Source organism: Pristis pectinata, chromosome 34 (genome assembly GCF_009764475.1).
Source record: "Pristis pectinata isolate sPriPec2 chromosome 34, sPriPec2.1.pri, whole genome shotgun sequence".
NCBI classification, from domain to species: Eukaryota; Metazoa; Chordata; class Chondrichthyes; order Rhinopristiformes; family Pristidae; genus Pristis; species Pristis pectinata.
In genome coordinates this window covers 3391563-3410179 of record NC_067438.1, presented here as the reverse complement: position 1 = coordinate 3410179, position 18617 = coordinate 3391563, and the positions used below count along the sequence as shown (strand labels likewise).

General features: G+C 48.0%; 1 protein-coding gene across 1 annotated transcript in view; it reads left to right on the top strand.

Annotated features, from left to right (window-relative positions):
* Positions 1-3645: 3645 nt before the first annotated feature.
* Positions 3646-18617, top strand: part of LOC127585818 (uncharacterized) — a 31605-nt gene continuing 16633 nt past the window's right edge. The window contains exons 1-9 of the mRNA XM_052043516.1: positions 3646-3892; positions 6447-6557; positions 9262-9723; positions 9803-9898; positions 10316-10549; positions 13194-13216; positions 13313-13431; positions 14584-15105; positions 15245-15364. Coding sequence (XP_051899476.1) covers positions 6537-6557; positions 9262-9723; positions 9803-9898; positions 10316-10549; positions 13194-13216; positions 13313-13431; positions 14584-15105; positions 15245-15364 — 1597 coding nt within the window. The 5' untranslated portion in view covers positions 3646-3892; positions 6447-6536. The remainder of the gene's footprint in view (positions 3893-6446; positions 6558-9261; positions 9724-9802; positions 9899-10315; positions 10550-13193; positions 13217-13312; positions 13432-14583; positions 15106-15244; positions 15365-18617) is intronic.

Sequence of the window (18617 nt, the reverse complement as noted above, 5' to 3'; positions counted from 1 at the left end):
GCCTTCCACGCCACCAGAGTCATGATGCCGCGACGTTGACCATCTCTTTGCCTCCACAGATGCTGCCTGACCCGCTGAGTTCTTCCAGCGTTTTGTTTGTTGCTCCGCATTCTGGCCTCTGCAGTCTCTTGTGTCTCCACCAGATTCCGCACTCAGTACATTGCCTTCCATAATCTCTGACAACTCTAAGGTGTTCTCACCGTCAGACACATCGGCCCAGCACTCCACTCTCGGCATTCCGAAGGGAACATTCCCTCCATGATGCTCTGATCCAGTCTTTCTCCACCGACACCCACTCCCTTCCCATGGCCACACCCTTCTTTCCCACCATCCAGAGAGCCAAACACTCCCCTGGGTGAAGCAGTGATTTACTTGCACCTCTTCCAATTCCGTGAGCCGCATTTGCTGCTGACAAGGTGGTCCGCTCTGCACGGGGATACCAATCGCAGGCTGTGCGACAGCTTTGCAGACACTGCCGTCCGGTCCACACGGGGGAACTGAGCCTCGAGCTGCTGTCACTTTGATTCTCCATCCCACTCTCAGGCTGAATTCTGCCTTTGGTCTCCTGCACTTTTCCAACGAGTCTGCACAAAGCTCGGGGAACAGCGCCTCATCTTCTGACTGGGCACGTTACAGCCCTCGGGACTCAACACTGAATTCAACCGTTTCAATCGTGAGTCCTTCCTTGTATCTCACATTCACAGCATTCATTTTGTCTTCTCTCACTTCTGGTAATTTCGGATTTCACCGCTTCCTCCTATTTTCAGCTGTCCCAGACTCACCTTTACCTGCCACTTCCAGTCAGCACCACCAGCTCTGGTGCCTTTCATAATGTGTCAGGGAAACTTAGGACCCGGGGGAGCTTTGGATATCTCACCATCCAGGCTGTGCCATCTTCTCGCAGCTCCCATCGGGCAGGAGGTACAGAAGCCTGAAGTCCCACACCACCAGGTTCAAGAACAGCTACTTCCCTTCAACCACTCGGTTCTTGAACCAACCGGTAAAACCCTAATCGCTACAGTTTAGTAACATTGTGAACACTTTGATCACCTTAGACTAAAATGGACATTTTTTTTGTTCCAATTGTGTTCTTCCTTGTAAAAATTGTGTGTAATTTATGTTTAATTTTGTTTTTCTTGAGAATGCTGCTTATCTGATGCTCTGTGCCTATGATGCTGCTGCAAGTAAGTTTTACATTGCACCTGTGCACACATGGACTTGTGCAGATGACAATAAACATAAAGTCACAAGAAAACAGGAGCAGGAGTGAGAGACCAGGCCCCTCAAGCCTGCTCCACCATTCACTGTCATCTAGACTGATCTGTGCTGGCCTCAGCTCATAAACAAGAACAAGGGATACCATAAAAGATTTACCTCGCTGAATGACATCAAACGTTTCCCTCAACACTGTGTGCAACAAGAAGAGATGATCGAATTTCTCAATTGGAAGGGCGCCATGTGTTATTGAGAATGGTTTGGCTTCATCACCAACGCTGCAAATATTAAACAGCTCGTTATAAACTGAGCATCAGCAATTTTAAGCTCTTTTACATATCCATGCTGGGTTTCAGTAAAGACCATGTCCTACCTCCTCTTCTGATGAGCTTCCTCCTGAAATAAATAAATCACAAATCTGAATTGACTGAGAATGACCGTCCACATCCTGGCAGCAGGAATTTCACCCACATTGCAAGCTGCTGAATATTGCCAATTCCCAGCACTCGCTCTCACTAACACACAGACAGAAAGAGGATACTGCAGAAGGGACGTAGAGCCGCGGGGGGAAAGTACAAAAATTGTCAGAATTTATGGAAATTATGTCATTACCGAGAAGATGAAACTTACAACGAAGACAGGACAGGTTGTGCATTTTATCAGGGATGATCAGATGGAGGATTTTAAGATTACCGATGGGCTTGATTGGGTGGAGTGGGGGGAGGGAAGAATCTTTACTTGTGGCGCAAATGTCAAAGATAAAATGTCAGGTGGTCTTCATTGTATCATACAAGAAGCCAAAATCGAGATACATTTCAGGGGAAGCTTGAGAAACACATGGAGGACCATGGAATTCAGGGCATTGCTGACCGGTGCGGTGAGTGAGTGGGAGGAGGCTTGTGCGGAGCAGATAAGTTAAGAAGAAGATGGTCTAAACGACCTGTCCATGATGTGGAATGGGATGTAATTCTGTGTTGACGTGAAGGTGCACAAAACAACATTCTCCAAAATGCCCAACCACGGCTGATGGAAACCGGACAGAGATAATAAATGTGATGTGCATGTGTCAAGTTCTCCTCCTCAGTCCGCCGACCGCCTCGGAATCCTTTGTCGCCTCTCCCCTTCTCCTCTTTATGCTGTCACCTCACCTTTCCGCTCACAGTCCTGATGCAGGGTTTCGGCCCGAAACGTCGATAATTTCTTTCTTCCCACAGACGCTGCATGACCGCTGAGTTCCTTCAGCACGTTGTTTGTTGCAATTAATTCATTTTTCTGCAGTGAATGCAGGGGACAGAAAGAAATTAAAGAAATCTGAATATGAATGAAACCGTAAAGAAGGGCCTGCGACAGTCTGAAGCAGGACAGGAAGGGACGGGGAATCAAAAGTGTTGTGCAAATGTTGGGTGCAAACCGATACGTTTAGAGACTCTGCAATTAATATAATCCCTGTAACAAAACAGGAGATCTGGAGAGGATATTGTGTTGCATGGTGACAAATACATTCGGGAAATACTGGAAGTTGGTTGCCGAAAAAAACTGGACTGGACATTGTACCTCCCAAGTTTGAACACATTTGGCTTTCGGTGAATGTGGTCCTGATCGCTACTGCCCATTGAGCGAAGCAGCTTCCCGATGTCAGCCTTGTACGGTGAATAGAACATGGAACGCAGAACAGTACAGCACAGGAACAGGCCATTTGGCCCACGATGTTGCGCCGAACTAATTGCATAATTGATGCATAATGATGCATAATTAAACTAATCACTCTGCCTGCACATGGTCCATATCCCTCCATTCTCTGCATACACATGTGCCGATCCAAGAGCCTCTTAAACGCCTCGATCGCAGCCTCCACCACCACCCCTGGCAGAGTATTCCAGGCACCTCCCACTCTCCGTGTAAAAATAATCCGCCCCGCATAACTTCTTTGATTTTGCCCCCTCCCCCTCCCCGCCTCTCCCCCCCCCCCCCCCCACTTCTGTCTCTCTCTGTCCCAACCCTGCTTATCCCCATATTTGCCTCTTCATTCTGGAATAGAAACGTCTTTACTTTCTCTTTCTCTGTCTCTGTCTCTGTCTCTCTCTCTGTACTTGAGAAAATCACTATGGACACTAATGCAAATGATGTGTGTGACCAAGTTTATTAACGTGCGGTTCACATGCAGAGGGCGATAAACGAAGCGAGTGAGAAGGTCCCTGTGATTCTGTGAACAAACTCCGCGCTTCCATCAGACTGACATCTGCAGCTCACGGAGGCGGCCCGCCCCCAGGGTCATCCACATCCAATCAGCGATACTCTCGGGAGCCGGCCCGGCTTTGATTGGTCGGGGTATGAGCCCCGCCCAGTGAGTGGGCGGGACGCTGAGCGCTGGGAGCGGAGGGCGGGACGGAGTTTGGAACAGGGAGCGAGTGGGCCCGGGGAGAGGCCGGAGATCGGGAGCTGCAGCTCGGGCAAAGGCTGTAACACCGGCCGGGGTTTTGTTTACGCGGGCTTTTTCTTGCAGAATCGGCCCGGAGAAACGGAGGAGTAGCGGCTCCCTCACAGTGTTTAAAAAGCTCGTGTGTTTTCGCGGGCTTTTTTTTCTTGCAGAATTAAGAAGGGCCAATAAAAAAGAGGTCGTGTACAGCGGAGCGGCCATTGTGCAGCGGCCCGGCTTCGGCAAGAGGCGAGGTAGTGGGTAAATTGACTTCTTTTTCCTTGTTGCATTCTTTGCAGAATTAGGTGGCATGTCTGTAGGGTTAGTGCTTTGTTCAGGGTGTCGGATGTGGGGATCCTGGGAGACTTCCAGCCCCGATGGCCACATCTGCGCCAGGTGCCCCCAGATGCAGCTCCTCAGAGACCATGTTAGGAACTGGACCTGCAGCTTGATGACCGACGGCTTGTTAGGGAAAGTGAGGAGGTGATCGATAGGAGCTCCAGGGAGGTAGTAATCCCTAGGCAACAGGAGTCAAATGACTGTCAGGAGAGGGAAGGAAAATGCTCAGGTATTGGAGAGCACCCCTGTGGCCGTCGCCCTCAGCAATGTTTCTCATTTTGGATGCTGTTGAGGGGGATGGCCTACAGTGATCTGGTCTCTGGTGCTGAGCCTGGCTCTGTTGCGCAGAAGGGAAGGAGGGAGAAGAGGAATGCAGTAGTCATAGGTGATTCCACAGTGAGGGGAACGGACAGGAGATTCTGTGAGCCTGATAGACACCCACATGGTGTGTTGCCTCCCAGGTGCCAGGGTATGGGATGTCTTGGATCTGGTCCAGAGTTTTCTGAAGGGAGAAGATGAGCAGCCAGAAGTCTTGGTACATAGAACATAGAAAACCTACAGCACAATTAAGGCCCTTCGGCCCACAAAGATGCGCCGAACATGTCCCTACCTTAGAAATTACTAGGCTTACCCATAGCCCTCTATTTTTCTAAGCTCCATATACCCATCTAAAAGTCTCTTAAAGGACCCTATCATATCCGCCTCCACCACTGTTGCCGGCAGCCCATTCCACGCCCTCACCACTCTCTGAGTAAAAAAACTTACCCCTGACATCTCCTCTATACCTACTCCCCAGCACCTTAAACCTGTGTCCTCTTGTGGCAACCATTTCAGCCCTGGGAAAAAGCCTCTGACTATCCACATGATCAATGCCTCTTATCACCTTATACACCTCTATCAGGTCACCCCCTCATCCTCTGTCACTCCAAGGAGAAAAGTCTGAGTTCACTCAACCTGTTTTCATAAGGCATGCTCCTGAATCCAGGCATCATCCTTGTAAATCTCCTCTGCTCCCTTTCTATGGCTTCTACATCCTTCCTGTAGTGAGGCGACCAGAACTGAGCACAGTACTCCAAGTGGGGTCTGGGAGGCAAACTACCATCCAAGTTTTCTTCCTGCGTCCACAGAATCGCCCATCTGACCCCCTAACTATAGTCCCCTATCACTACTGTATTCCTCTCCCTCTCCCTACCATTCTGAGCCACAGGGCTGGACTCTTTGTGCCAGAGGCACTGCCACTGTTGCTTCCCCCAGGTAGGCTGTCTCTCCCATCAGTGGTCACACAGGAGAACTTATTGTCAAGGGGTACAGCCACAGGGGTACTCTCTAGTACCTGCCTCTTCGCCTTCCTGTCTGTGATCCACTTACCTGCCTCTCGTGGCCCCGGTGTGACCACCTGCCTATAACTCCTTTCTATCACCTCCTCATTCTCCCTGACCAGACAAAGGTCATCGAGCTGCCTATCAAGTTCCCTGACGCAGTCCCTTAGGAGCTGCAGCTCAACACACGGGGTGCAGATGTGGCCTTCTGGGAGGCTGGGACTCTCCAGGACTTCCCACATCTGACACAGAGCACAGAATACCGCACTCATACTACTTCCTTACCTCAATTTGCACCTACCTCACCTCACCCCGTTACCGCCTAAGCCCGTTGAGCCAAAGCCCAATCACTCAGCTACCTCTCACTCCCCTGCCCGATGGATATGGCGGTCTTCTTTTTAAACCGTTCGCGTGCTACCGGCTGACGTCACGTGCCTGCGCAATCTATCCCCTCTATTCCTGAGTAGTGAAATAAAACAACTTATCGGAAGTCCTTGGCTGATTCCCTTCGTAGCCTTCTCGCTCCGAAACGAAAGAGCTGAAGGTCTTTTTTTCTTTTTAAACCATTTGTGTTGGTGCCAATGACATAGGTAGAAATAGGGAGGAGGTTCTGAAGAAAGAATACAGGGAGTTAGGAAGGAAGCTGAAAGCAGGAGCTCCAGGGTCATAATCTCAGGATTGCTGCCTGTGCCACGTTCTAGCGAGGGCAAGAATAGCAGGATCAGGCAGATGAATGTGTGGCTGAGAGACTGGTGCAGGGGACAGGGCTTCAGATTCTTGGATTATTGGGATCTCTTCTGGGGGAAGTATGACCTGTACAAAAAGGACAGGTTACACTTGAACCTGAAGGGGACCAATATCCTAGCGGGCAGGTTCAATAGAGCTGTTAGGGAGGGTTTAAACTAATTTGGCAGGGGGATGAGAAACTGATTGATAGGGCTGAGGAAGGGGAAAACAGTAATAAATCAAAGATAGCGCGAGGTAAAGAGGACAGGAAGGACAGGCAGGTGATGGGGCAAATTTGCAACCAGTGGGATGAGTTGCAGTGCAATAGAGTTGCAGTGCAATCAAAGTAAAAAGTACCAAATACTGAACTTAAAGTGTTATACTAAAATGCACTCAGCATAAGAAATGAGGTGGATGATCCTGAAATATAGTTACAGATCGGCAGATATGATGTTGTGGCCGTCACTGAGACGTGGTTAAAGGATGGATGTCTTTGGGAGCTGAACGTCCAAGGATACACGATGTATCAGAAAGATAGGCAGGTAGGCAGAGGGAGTGGCGTGGCTTTGCTGGTAAGAAATAATATTAAATCATTAGAAGAGGTGACATAGGATCAGAAAGTGTAGAATCTTTATGGGTTGAGTTAAGGAATCGCAAGGGTATAAGGACCCTGATGGCAGTTATATACAGGGCTCCAAACAGCTGCTGTGATGTGGACTACAAATTACAACAGGAAATAGAAAAGGCTTGTCAGAAGGTCAATGTTATGATAATCGTGGGGGATTTTAACAGTGAGTGGATTGGGAAAATCAGGTTGGTACTGGATCTCAAGAGAGAGAATTTGTAGAATGTATAGGAGATGGCTTTTTATAACAGCTTGTTGTTGAGCCCACTAGGGGATCAGCTGTACTGGATTGGGTATTGTGTAATGAACCAGAGATGATTAGAGAGCTGAAGGTGAAGGAACCCTTAGGAGGCAGTGATCACAACATGATTGAATTCACTTTGAAATTTGAGAAGGAGAAGCCGAAATCCAATGTGTCGGTATTTCAATGGAGTAAAGGAAATTCCAGTGGCATGAGAGAGGAACTGGCCAAAGTTGACTGGAAAGGGACACTAGCGGGAAGGACGGCAGAGCAGAAATGGCCGGAGTTTCTGTGAGAAGTGAGGAAAGTGCAAGACAGATGAATTCCAAAAAAGAAGAAATTTTCAAATGGAAAAAGGACACAACCGTGGCTGACAAGAGAAGTCAAAGCCAAAGAAAAAGCAAAGGAGAGGGCATACAAGGCAGCAGACATTAGTGGGAAGATAGAGGATTGGGAAGCTTTTAAAAACTTACAAAAGGCAACTAAGAAGGTCATGAGGAAGGAAAAGATGAACGATGAAAGGAAGTGAGCAAATAATATCAAAGAGGATACAAAAAGCTTTTTCAAGTACGTAAAGAGTAAAGAACAGATGAGAGTAGATATCGGGCCGATAGAAAACAACACTGGAGAAATTGTAATGGGAGACGAGGAGATGGCAGAGCAACTGAATGCGTACTTTGCATCAGTCTTCACAGCACTATACTGGATACTCAAGGGTGTCAGGGAAGAGAAGTGTGTGCAGTCACAATTACAATGGAGAATGTACTCAGGAAGCTGAATGGTCTAAGGGTAGATAAATCTCCCAGACCACATGGAATGCACCCTCGTATTCTGAAGGAAGTAGCTGCAGAGATTACTGAGGCCTTAGTAATGATCTTTCAAGAAGCAGTAGATTCTGGCATGGTTCTGGAGGACTGGAAAATTGCAAATGTCACTCTGCTATTTAAGAAGCGTGCGAGGTAGCACAAAGGAAATTACAGTCCTGTTAGCCTGACATTGGTGGTTGGGAAGTTGTTGGAGTCGATTGTCAAGGATGAGGTTACGGAGTACCTAGAGGCACATAACAAGATAGGCCGAACTCAGCATGGTTTCCTTAAAGGAAAATCCTGCCTAACAAACCTATTGCAATTTCTTGAGGAAATTACAAGCAGGCTGGACAAAGGAAATGCAGTGGATGTTGTGTATTTGGATTTTCAGAAGGCCTTTGACAAGGTCGCATACATGGGGCTGCTGAACAAGATAAGAGCCCATGGAATTACAGGAAAGCTACGAGCATGGATAGAGCATTGGCTGATTGGCAGGAAACAGAGTGGGAATACAGGGATCACATTCTGGTTGGTTGCTGGTTACCAGTGGTGTTCCGCAGGGGTCTGTGTTGGGGCCGCTTCTTTTTACGTTGTATATCAACGATTTGGATTATGGAATAAATGGCTTTGTGGCTAAGTTTGCCGATGCTACAAAGATAGGTGGAGAGACGGGTAGTGTTGAGGAAACGGAGAGACTGTGGACAAACTTGGATAGACCAGGAGAATGGGCAAAGAAGTGGCAAATGAAATACAATGTTGGAAAGTGTATGGTCATGCACTTTGGTAGAAGAAATAAATGGACAGACTATTATTTAAATGGGGAGAAAATTCAAAATTCAGAGATGTGAAGGGACTTGGGAGTCCTCTTGCAGGATACCCTAAAAGTTAACCTCCAGGTTGAGACGGTGGTGAAGAAGGCGAATGCAATGTTGGCATTCATTTCGAGAGGAATAGAATATAAGAGTAGGGATGTGATGTTGAGGCTCTATAAGGCATTGGTAAGACCTCACTTGGAGTACTGTGTGCAGTTTTGGGCTCCTTAATTAAGAAAGGATGTGTTACTGTTGGAGAGGGTTAAGAGAAGATTCACTAGAATGATTCCAGGAATGAGAGGGTTAACATACGAGGAACGTTTAACGGCTCTTGGGCTGTACTCCTTGGAGTTCAGAAGAATGAGGGGGGGACCTCATGGAAACGTTTCTAACGTTAAAAGGCCTGGACAGAGTAGGTGTGGCAAATTTGTTTACCATGGTAGGCGAGTCCAGTACAAAAGGGCATGACTTCAGAAATGAAGGGTGTCCATTCAGAACAGATGCGGAGAAATTTCTTTAGCCAGAGAGTGGTGAATCTGTGGAATTTGTTGCCACGGGCGGCTGTGGAGACAAAGTCATTTGATGTATTTAAGGCAGAGATTGATAGGTATCTGAGTATCCAGGGCATCAAAGGTTCTGGTGAGAAGGTTGTGGAGTGGGACTAAATGGGAGAATGGATCAGCTCATGATAGCATGGCGGAGCAGACTCGATGGGCCGAATGGCTGACTTCTGCTCCTTTGTCTTATGGTCTTATGGTTCAGCAGCTCCCCGAAAGTGTAAGGATTGTGAATCAGGAAGTGCGGGTAGTTATCATGGCTTCGAAAGGCCAGGTCGAGAGTTTAACCGAGGAGGCAATTTGTCCCATCTGCCTGGATCTCTTCACCAATCCGGTGTCACTGGAGTGTGGACACAACTTCTGCTGCTCCTGCATCACACGGTGTTGGGAAAGGGAGGAGAGAAACTCCTGCCCGGAATGCAGAGAGGTGTTTGCGGACCGCACCCTCAGGGTAAATCGGGCCTTAGCAAGACTGTCTGAGAAACTTCGAAAATTAAACTTGAATCTGAAAGAGAAGGAAAGTAAACTTCACTGCGAGGAACATCAGGAAGAACTGAAGCTGTTTTGTGAAACGGACAAGAAACTGATCTGTGTGATTTGTAGGGATGCGTGGGAACACAGAAAGCACCGCTTACTGCTGATTAAAGAAGCTGTTGAAGTCTGCAAGGTAAAAATAACCTGGTTTTTACCAACTGCTTACTCTCTTGCATCTTTATTGTCTAATTCCTTTACTCCCTGATTCACAGGATCAGATTAAATCTTCCTTAGAATCCCTCACAAAAAAGAAATCAGATTTCCAGGAAATGGAGCAACAACAGAAAGAGAAGATCTCCAGAGTTCAGGTGAGGCCTCCCTGTGCAGAATTTCTGATCTTGTTGTGTAGTTTTGTTCCCTTTGATGCACAAGCGCAGAGTAACGCAGTTCCAGTGACCTGGGTTCGATCCTGACCCTGACCTCTGGTGCTGTCTGCGTGAAGTTTGCATGTCCTCCCTGTGACCGTGACTGTTTTCACCAATGTCCCAAAGAAATGCTGATTGGATGGTTAATTGGCAACTGTAGTTAACCTGGCGAGGCTGGGTGGTATGTGAATCAGGTGGGAGTTAATGGGCTTGTGGGGGAGAATAGGTTTCAGGGAAATTTGAGGGAATGGGATTGCTCTAAGAGCCAGCATAGACTTTGGGCTGAATGGTCACCTTTCATGTCACAAGGAAATACAACAGAGTAATGTTGTAAATTAATTTTCACCTTTCATCTGACAGGAACAGTCACACAGCCTTCAGTCCCAGACCACATCCCAATTTGCTGAACTGCACCAGGTTCTCACTGAGAAGGAGCAGCACTTACTCAGAGATCTCAGGGAAGAAGAGGAGAGGGTTCTAAATCCGATGGAGAAAAATCTTCGAGCGATTCAAGAAAACTTAAATTCTATAGAGGAGGAACTCTCAAGGTTACAGGAACGGATGAACCAAGAAGATAGTGTGATATTTCTCAAGGTCAGAGATGACAAAACTTGATTCAGTTAAATTGCACAATTACAAAATGGGGAGTGATATATCTGAAATAAGTGCCGTGTTCGCCGATAATTAGCAACTGATTTTAAATCGGACAAATGTTTTGTCTGTTCAGAGCTGTTGTCTTTCCCAAATTGGCCTCCCACAACATCTGCACCTCACAGGACAGTCTGAAACCTTCCCTGGAATGTTTTCTAGTGATCTAAAAATCGGACAAATGTTTTGTCTGTTCAGAGCTGTTGTCTTTCCCAAATTGGCCTCCCACAACATCTGCACCTCACAGGACAGTCTGAAACCTTCCCTGGAATGTTTTCTAGTGATCTTGACACTGAGCTGGTGGTTGTTTCTGTGACTCCCATGTATAATATCCCCTGAAACTCACATTAAAATCCTGTTACAGTCACATTCTGTGGGCGTGTCTGGTGTGGTGGGTATGAGGGTCTCTCTATCGACCAATGGGAACTGAGGCTGAATTCTAGAATGTGACACACACATCCTAACAGCTGTTTCTGGGTTTGCATCAGGTTAATTATTTTAGGAAAATTTGCAGTTTTTTTTCTAGTTTTGTTCCACATGGGATCCCCTCCCGTTGTATGTCATGGGCAGGCCATTCAGTCCATCTGCTCCTGTCAGTTTTCCTGCTCTGCACCAGCCTCCTCCCACCTGCTCACCACACCCATGAACAGTGCCCTCAACTCCATGGTCCCTCATGTGTTTATCCAACTTCCCCATTACATTCAGTGTCTGCTGTCTGCTTCAACCACACCTGTGGCAGCGAGTTCCACCTTCTCCTCACTGCATTTCTGACATGGTTTATTAAAGACCACCTGGCACATTGTATCTTTGACACTTGGTCTCCCAACAAGCAGAAATACTTTCTCCACTCCCACCCAATCAAATCCATTCATAAACTGAAATTCCTCCATCTGATCATCCCTGGCAAATGTTGTCCCCTTATTCAAAAAAGGTAGTAGGGATAGTCCAGGTAATTACAGACCAGTGAGCCTTACATCTGTGGTGGGCAAGCTGTTGGAAAGGATTCTTAGAGAAAGGATCTATGAGCATTTGGAGAATCATGCTCCGATGAGGGACAGCCAGCATGGCTTTGTGAAGGGCAGATCATGTCTCACAGGCCTGGTGGATTTCATTGAGGAGGTGAGCAGGCAGATTAAGGGTAGTACAGTAAATGTGGTCTACATGGATTTTAGTAAGGCATTTGAGAAGGTTCCATATGGTAGACTTCTTCAGAAGGTCAGAGGGCATGGGATCCAGGGAGGCTTGGCCAAGTGTATTCAAAATTGGCTTGTCTGTACAAAGCAGAGGGTTGTGGTTGAGGGAGTGCATCAGATTGGAGGGGTGTGACTAGCGGTGTCCCGCAAGGATTCGTTCTGGGACATTTACTTCTTGTGATTTTTAATTAATGACTCGGATAAGGGGGTAGAAGGGTGGGTTGGCAAGTTTGCAGATGACACAAAGGTCAGTGGTGTTGTGGATAGTGTGGAGGACTGTCGAAGATTGCAGAGGGATATTGATAGGATGCAGAGCTGAGCTGAGAAGTGGCAGATGGAGTTCAATCTGGAGAAGGGTGAGGTGGTACACTTTGGAAGGCAGAGTACAAAGTGAATGGCAGGATTCTGGGTAGTGTGGAGGAGCAGAGGGATCTGGGGGTTCATATCCACAGATCCCTGAAAGTTGCCTCATAAGTGTATAGGGTAGTTAAGAAAGCTAATGGGATGTTAGCATTCATAAGTTGTGCGATCGAATTTAAGAGCTGTGAGGTAATGATGCAGCTTTACAAAACTCTGGTTAGACCACACTTGGAGGACTGTGTCCAGTTCTGGTCACCTCATTATAGGAAGGATGTGGAAGCATTGGAAAGGGTGCAGAGGAGATTTACCAGGATGCTGCCTGGTTTAGAGAGAATGCCTTATGAGGAGAGACTAAGGGAGCAAGAGCTTTACTCTTTGGAGAGAAGGAGGATGAGAGGAGACATGATAGAGGTATACAAGATACTAAGAGGAATAAATAGAGCAGACAGCCACCGCCTCTTTCCCAGGGCACCAATGCTCAATACAAGAGGGCATAGCTTTAAAGTAATGGGTGGTAAGTTCAAGGGAGATATCAGTGGGAAGTTTTTTACCCAGAGAGTGGTTGGGGCATGGAATGCGCTGCTTGGGGCGGTGGTGGAGGCAGGGACATTGGTCAAATTCAAGAGATTGCTAGATAAGCATATGGAGGAATTTAAAATAGGGGGATATGTGGGAGGAAGGGGTTAGATAGTCTTTGGCAATGTTTAATGGTCAGCACAATGTTGTGGGCCAAAGGGCCTGTATTGTGCTGTACTACTATGATTCTGACATCATAGCCAGAGAAAAATGCACAACCTGTCCAGTCTTTCCTGTAGGTTTCATCCTCTCAGTTATGGCACAACTTTCATAAACATTCCCCATGCTTTGTCCCACGGTTCTATCTCCCTTCTGCAATATCCTCTGTCTGTGTGTCAGCAGGAGTGCGAGTTTGGGCGTGGGAATTTTCAACAGCTTGGAAGAACCTGGGTCAAATTCCTGAAGTCGGGCTGTGGACGGTCAGTCTCAGTCAATTCAGATTTGTGTTTTATTTATTTCAGGAGGAGGCTCGTCGAAAGGAGAGGTAGGACGTGGTCTTTACTGAAACCCAGCATGGATTTATAAAATAGTCCAAATATCGCTGATGCTCAGTTTATAACCGGCTGTTTAATATTTGCAGGATTGGCGATGATGTCCAGACATTGTCAGTGACTGATGGTTCCCTACCGGTTGAAAAATTTGATCACCCCCATTTGCTGAGCACAGTGTTGGGAGAAATGTTTGATGCCATTAAGCCAGGTAAAAGTTATGTAGATTCCTTTGTCCTTGTTTCTGAGGCACATTTGAGTAATACTTAGACGCAAAGATTGGCTGTAATACTGGGCTAAAGGAGAACCGAAGTTTTATTCTGGTACCAACACCGCCTGCTGGGAAACATCACAGTCACATGGTCAGCTGGAGATGTCAGATCCCTGAACACACGGACACAGGAGCACAATACAACCAATACACGGGCTGTTAGATGGACCACTGCATCCTGAACCCACCCACACTGTACAAACAGGCCAAGACATGAGTTTGAATCCCACCGCATTGCACTTTGAATTAGAATTCACTTAATGAAATTACAGGAAATAAAAGCTGGTATCAGTGTGGTGACCGGGATTGTCAGAAAAATACCCCCGAGTCCTTCAGAGAAGGAAATCTGTGGCGCTACCCCTGTCTGCCGAGTCGGTGACTGCAGACTCTGGTTGACTCAGGTCTGCCCCCTGCTGGATTCGCAAGGCTCACAGTTGCGATCAAACCACCACATTGAAGTGGACAGACCGGACAGACCAACCAGCATTAATGTCGGCCCAAGATTTCATTGGGGGGAACCACACACAGTCGAACCGGCCTGGCAAAGCTCCCCTCACACACATACACAAGGAGGATTGGCAGATTGTGGCCAGAGCCTCCGCAATGAATGTTGTTCTTTCCCTCAGTGACCTGGAATCCATTCTGGTCAGAACCAGTGAATTTCTTTACTTGAGCAACACACGCACATGTCACACGTCAACACACGCTATACATTTGGAGACGCATAGTAACACATAAATACTTCAATATGCACACGCACCTACATTCAAACCAACCTCACTCCCCACCCCGCCCCCAACAGACCCACACTTCCATTCAGGAATGAAACCTGCCGCCTTTACCCAGTCTGTCTGTTATGTGGCTCTGAACTGCCCTCTGACCTGACTCGTCACCTCATCAATTCACGGACAGGCTCCAGAGTGAGATATCTGGAGGATGATCTGGGAAAGGGGTTTGGCAGATGTCTAACCCCAGGGACTAACACCCATTTGTCCTTGAGGCCGAGCGGCCTCTCCCCCGGTGACGGGGCTGCGCTGCCGGATTCTCCCCCGGACCCCCGGGGACTCTCTAATTCTCCGTTTCTCCCCCCAGTCTGCGTGACCCTGGATGTAGGAACAGCGCATCCGCGGCTCGAGGTGTCTGAGGATCAGAAGAGTGTGAGGTGGACCCGGACCCGGAGGGATCTCCCCGACACCAGGAAGAGATTCACAGTCTGGCCCTGTGTGCTGGGATCGGAGGGATTCACATCGGGGAGACATTACTGGGAGGTGGAGGTGGCGGGGAGTCGGGTCTGGTGTCTGGGAGTCGCCGCAAAGTCTGTGGAGAGGAAGCGACGGGTCGGACTGATCCCGGAGAACGGATTCTGGACCATCGAGGGGGATGGTGACAAGTTTTCTGTGAACACCTCCCCTCGATCCCGTCTCCCTGCCGGTCGCATCGCCTGGAGGGTGGGAGTTTATCTCAGTTACGGGTCCGGGACAGTTTCATTTTACAGCGCGGACACCAAGTCCCATCTCCACACCTTCACTGGGAATAAATTCACGGAGAAACTTTATCCTTTCTTCTGGACTTGGGATGGAAACTGGCTGAGAATCTGCTCCGGTTCCGCTCCGGGTCTGTAACCGGGTCGGGTGCCGGGACCGGCGTCAGGAGGAAGTCAGTGTAAATATAAATGTGGGGAGAGTGAAATAAACACGAATTGACATTAGAACTGTCGACCCATTAATTTTAACGCGTTAACTGCATCCGTCAGCGGAACAGAAATACTTTTGTGAAAATACAAAGATTGAGCCGCGGGCGGCGGCTCCCCCGGGTCCTAAAGTCCACTGGATGAGTGCAAGTGGCGCCAGAGGCAGTGCTGACTGGAAGGAAGGTAAAGTTGTGAAGGTTGGGGGGGGGGGGGGGTGTAAGTAGGAGGGAGGGGGTGAGATTGGAAATGATCAGAAGTGAGAGAAAGAAAGCTGAATGCTGGGAATGTGAGATACAATCATCTGTCTCAATTCAGTGTCGACCCCCGAGGGCTGTAACGTGCCCAGTCAGAGGAGGAGGCGCTGTTCCCCGAGCTTTGTGGAGACTCGGAATAGTGCAGGAGACCAGAGGCAGAATTCAGCCTGACAGCGGGATGGGGAATCAAAGTGACAGCAGCTGGAGGCTCAGTTCCCCCGTGTGGACCGAACGGGAGTGTTCTGGAAGGTTGAAGTGGCGAACGAGAGCAGGAAGCAGCACCGATACAGACATGATGTACCTGAGAAAGAGGTGAGGGAGGGGTCTGGCTGCGACTGAAACGGAATATTCCACGTATCCTACAGAGAGGGAGACAGAGCCTGGATCCCAACCGCTTGCCACATGGAACCAGTGATTCGGGTTTGCACTCATTTTTCATGAGATTTGTTCCAAAGGAAATGAATCTGTTGTGAAAAGAAGAAATGCTGGAAACACGCAGCAGGTCGGACAGGATCTGTGGAGAGAGAAAAGAAGTCAGCGGTCCACGTCGGTGACGTCTGACGGAACTGATTCCAACGCTGCCTGACCGGCTGCGGACTTCAAGAATTTTCTGCTCCTTTTATTTAGTTTTCCAACATCTACTTTTACTGAAATGAATCTGATGTTCAACCATTCTGGAAAAAATACGGCTAACACACCACACCCTCCTTAACAACCATATCGACCTGCGCGGCAACCTTGAGGGATGCATTGACGCCAGGTTCCCTCTGTTCCTCCACACTGCTAAGAGTCTTGCCATTAACCTTGTGTTTGGCCTTTAATACCAATCTCCCGAAGTGTATCACTTCACACTCTCCGGGTAGAACTCCATCTGCCACTTCTCAGCCCAGCTCTGCATTCTATCAATATCCTGTTGTAATCTACAGCAACCTTCTACACTATCCACAGCACCACCAATCTTTGTATCCTTAGTAAACTTACTAACCTACCCTTCCACATCCTCATCCAAGTCATTTAAAAAAAAATGAAGGAACATAGGATCCAAGGCCAGCTGGCTCATTAGATCCAAAATTGGCTTGGTGACAGTTGGGAGTGGATCATCATGGAAGGATGTTTTTTTCTGACTCAGAGACTATGGGCAGTGGCGTACTGCGGGGGTCAGTGCTGGGACCTTTGTGTTTGTGAGAAAAATTATCACTTCAATGTGAATGCAGAGATCTGATGAGTAAGTTTGAGGATGACACGGAAGGTGGGACTGTGGACAGTGAGGAAGATTGTCTGAGGCTACAACGGGGAATAGTGTGATGGTAAAAGCTCATTTCCATGCTTGGGGTATCCAAAGAAGAGGTTACACGTTTAAGGCGAGAGGAAGGAGTTTTAAAGGGGATCTGTGTGGTCAGGTTTTTTTACACAGTGAGTGGTTGATATCTGGAACTCGCTGCCAGATGAGATGGTGGAATCAGATATAGTAGACATTTATACAGACACTTAAATAGGCAAGTTATAGAGTGATATGGTCATAACGTGGGCAAATGGGAGAGTGTAGATGGAAAAAAGAGTTGGAATTCATTGGTGTCTCTGTGGTGTACAACTGTGAGCCTGTGACTCTAAATGAACTGAATGACTGAGTCTCCGCAGCCCTCCGGTGCAGCGAATTCCACAGATTCCCCGGGCTCTGAGTGTAGAGGCGTCTCCTTACCTCTCTGATAAATGAGCTTCCCCATATTCTGTGACAGTGACCCCTGGCTCCAGGCTCCTCAGACAGGGGAAACATCCTACCTGCATCCAGCCTTTGGAGCCCTGTGAGAATTTTATCTTTCACCGCGATCTCCTCTGATTCTTCTAAGCTGTTGGGCCGGGGTGGTGTCCTCAGAGAGATCACACTGACTGTGCCGATCTCAGAATTATTGGAATAAGAGGTGGTCTGATTGAGACAGACACAGTCTCACAGGGTATAGAGGCAGCAATGATGCTTCCCCTGGCTGGGGATGGAACCACAGGTCACAGACTCAAAATAAGAGGTCACCTCAGCCGAACTGAGATGAGGAGAAATTTCCCCACCCAGAGTGAGGTGAATCTTTGGAATTCTCTCCAAAAGATTTCTGGATTTAAAAGACTCAACGATGATGGGGCAGTAAATTGGCACTGAGGTAAAAGATCAGCTCTGTTCTGAGGGAAGGGCAGAGCAAGCACAAGGGGTCGAATAGCCCACACCTGCTCCTGGTTCCGATCTTCTGAAAACACGAGCTCACCTTTGTGTCTTTTAATTTCTTGGCCTTCAGTCTATTGGATTCCACAGGGGAGCGGTGACCAATGCACTCTGTGTAGAGCATCCTCTGTACCCCGGGTTTACTGTATTCAATACACAGTCTCCAATGCATGCAATAATACGCAGAGTTTGTTGTGTTCATTATTTTTGTATCCAGTGCAAACTGGAAAGTGTGTCCAGGATATTGTGGTGACTGTATTACACGTGTATTGACACCAGTGTACACTGTGTATGCAGGGTTTGTTTTACCCAGCGTTCGTCCTCCACACAGTGAGTAATTTCTGCTGTGCAGTGTGCTCAGTGTGTGGTGTGGTTCCTGTGTGAACTTTATTCAGTATTTACTGTGAGCTGCATTCACAGTGTGTACTGTGGTCACTGTGCACTGCATCCAGTGTGGACCACTTCCAGTTTTGTTCCACGTTCAGAGTTTATTGTCACCATTGTGTACACCGCTCATTGTGCAACGTTTACTGCAGTCCGTGTGTGAAGCACACATGCAGGGATCAACAAGGTGGTCACAGACTGCAAAGGACGCACACAGATACAAGACCTCTCACTTTACTCCGTGAGAACAGGACAGTAACTCAATGTGCACCTTTGCTCTCCCCTTCTCCATCGCCCAGGCCCCTGTAGTCAGAAGGAGTCAGCCTCCTGCATCTGGGGGTGAGGGAGGAATTTGTGTGGTGGGTCTCAGGGGAATCCACCTTGCTCTGAATGAGACCGTGCAGTGGGACCCAGATCCCAAACCCCACGTGTGGTGTCTCTCTCCCGCTGGGACTGTCTTCCCTTCACGGTGTTACTGTGCCTTCCCACTATTTCAACCACATCCTGCCTGCTACAGCCGGACAGAGAATTGTGAGCTGTTCTCTGGTTATTCGAGCTTTCTGGTCTATTGTTGTTCTCTGACATGACA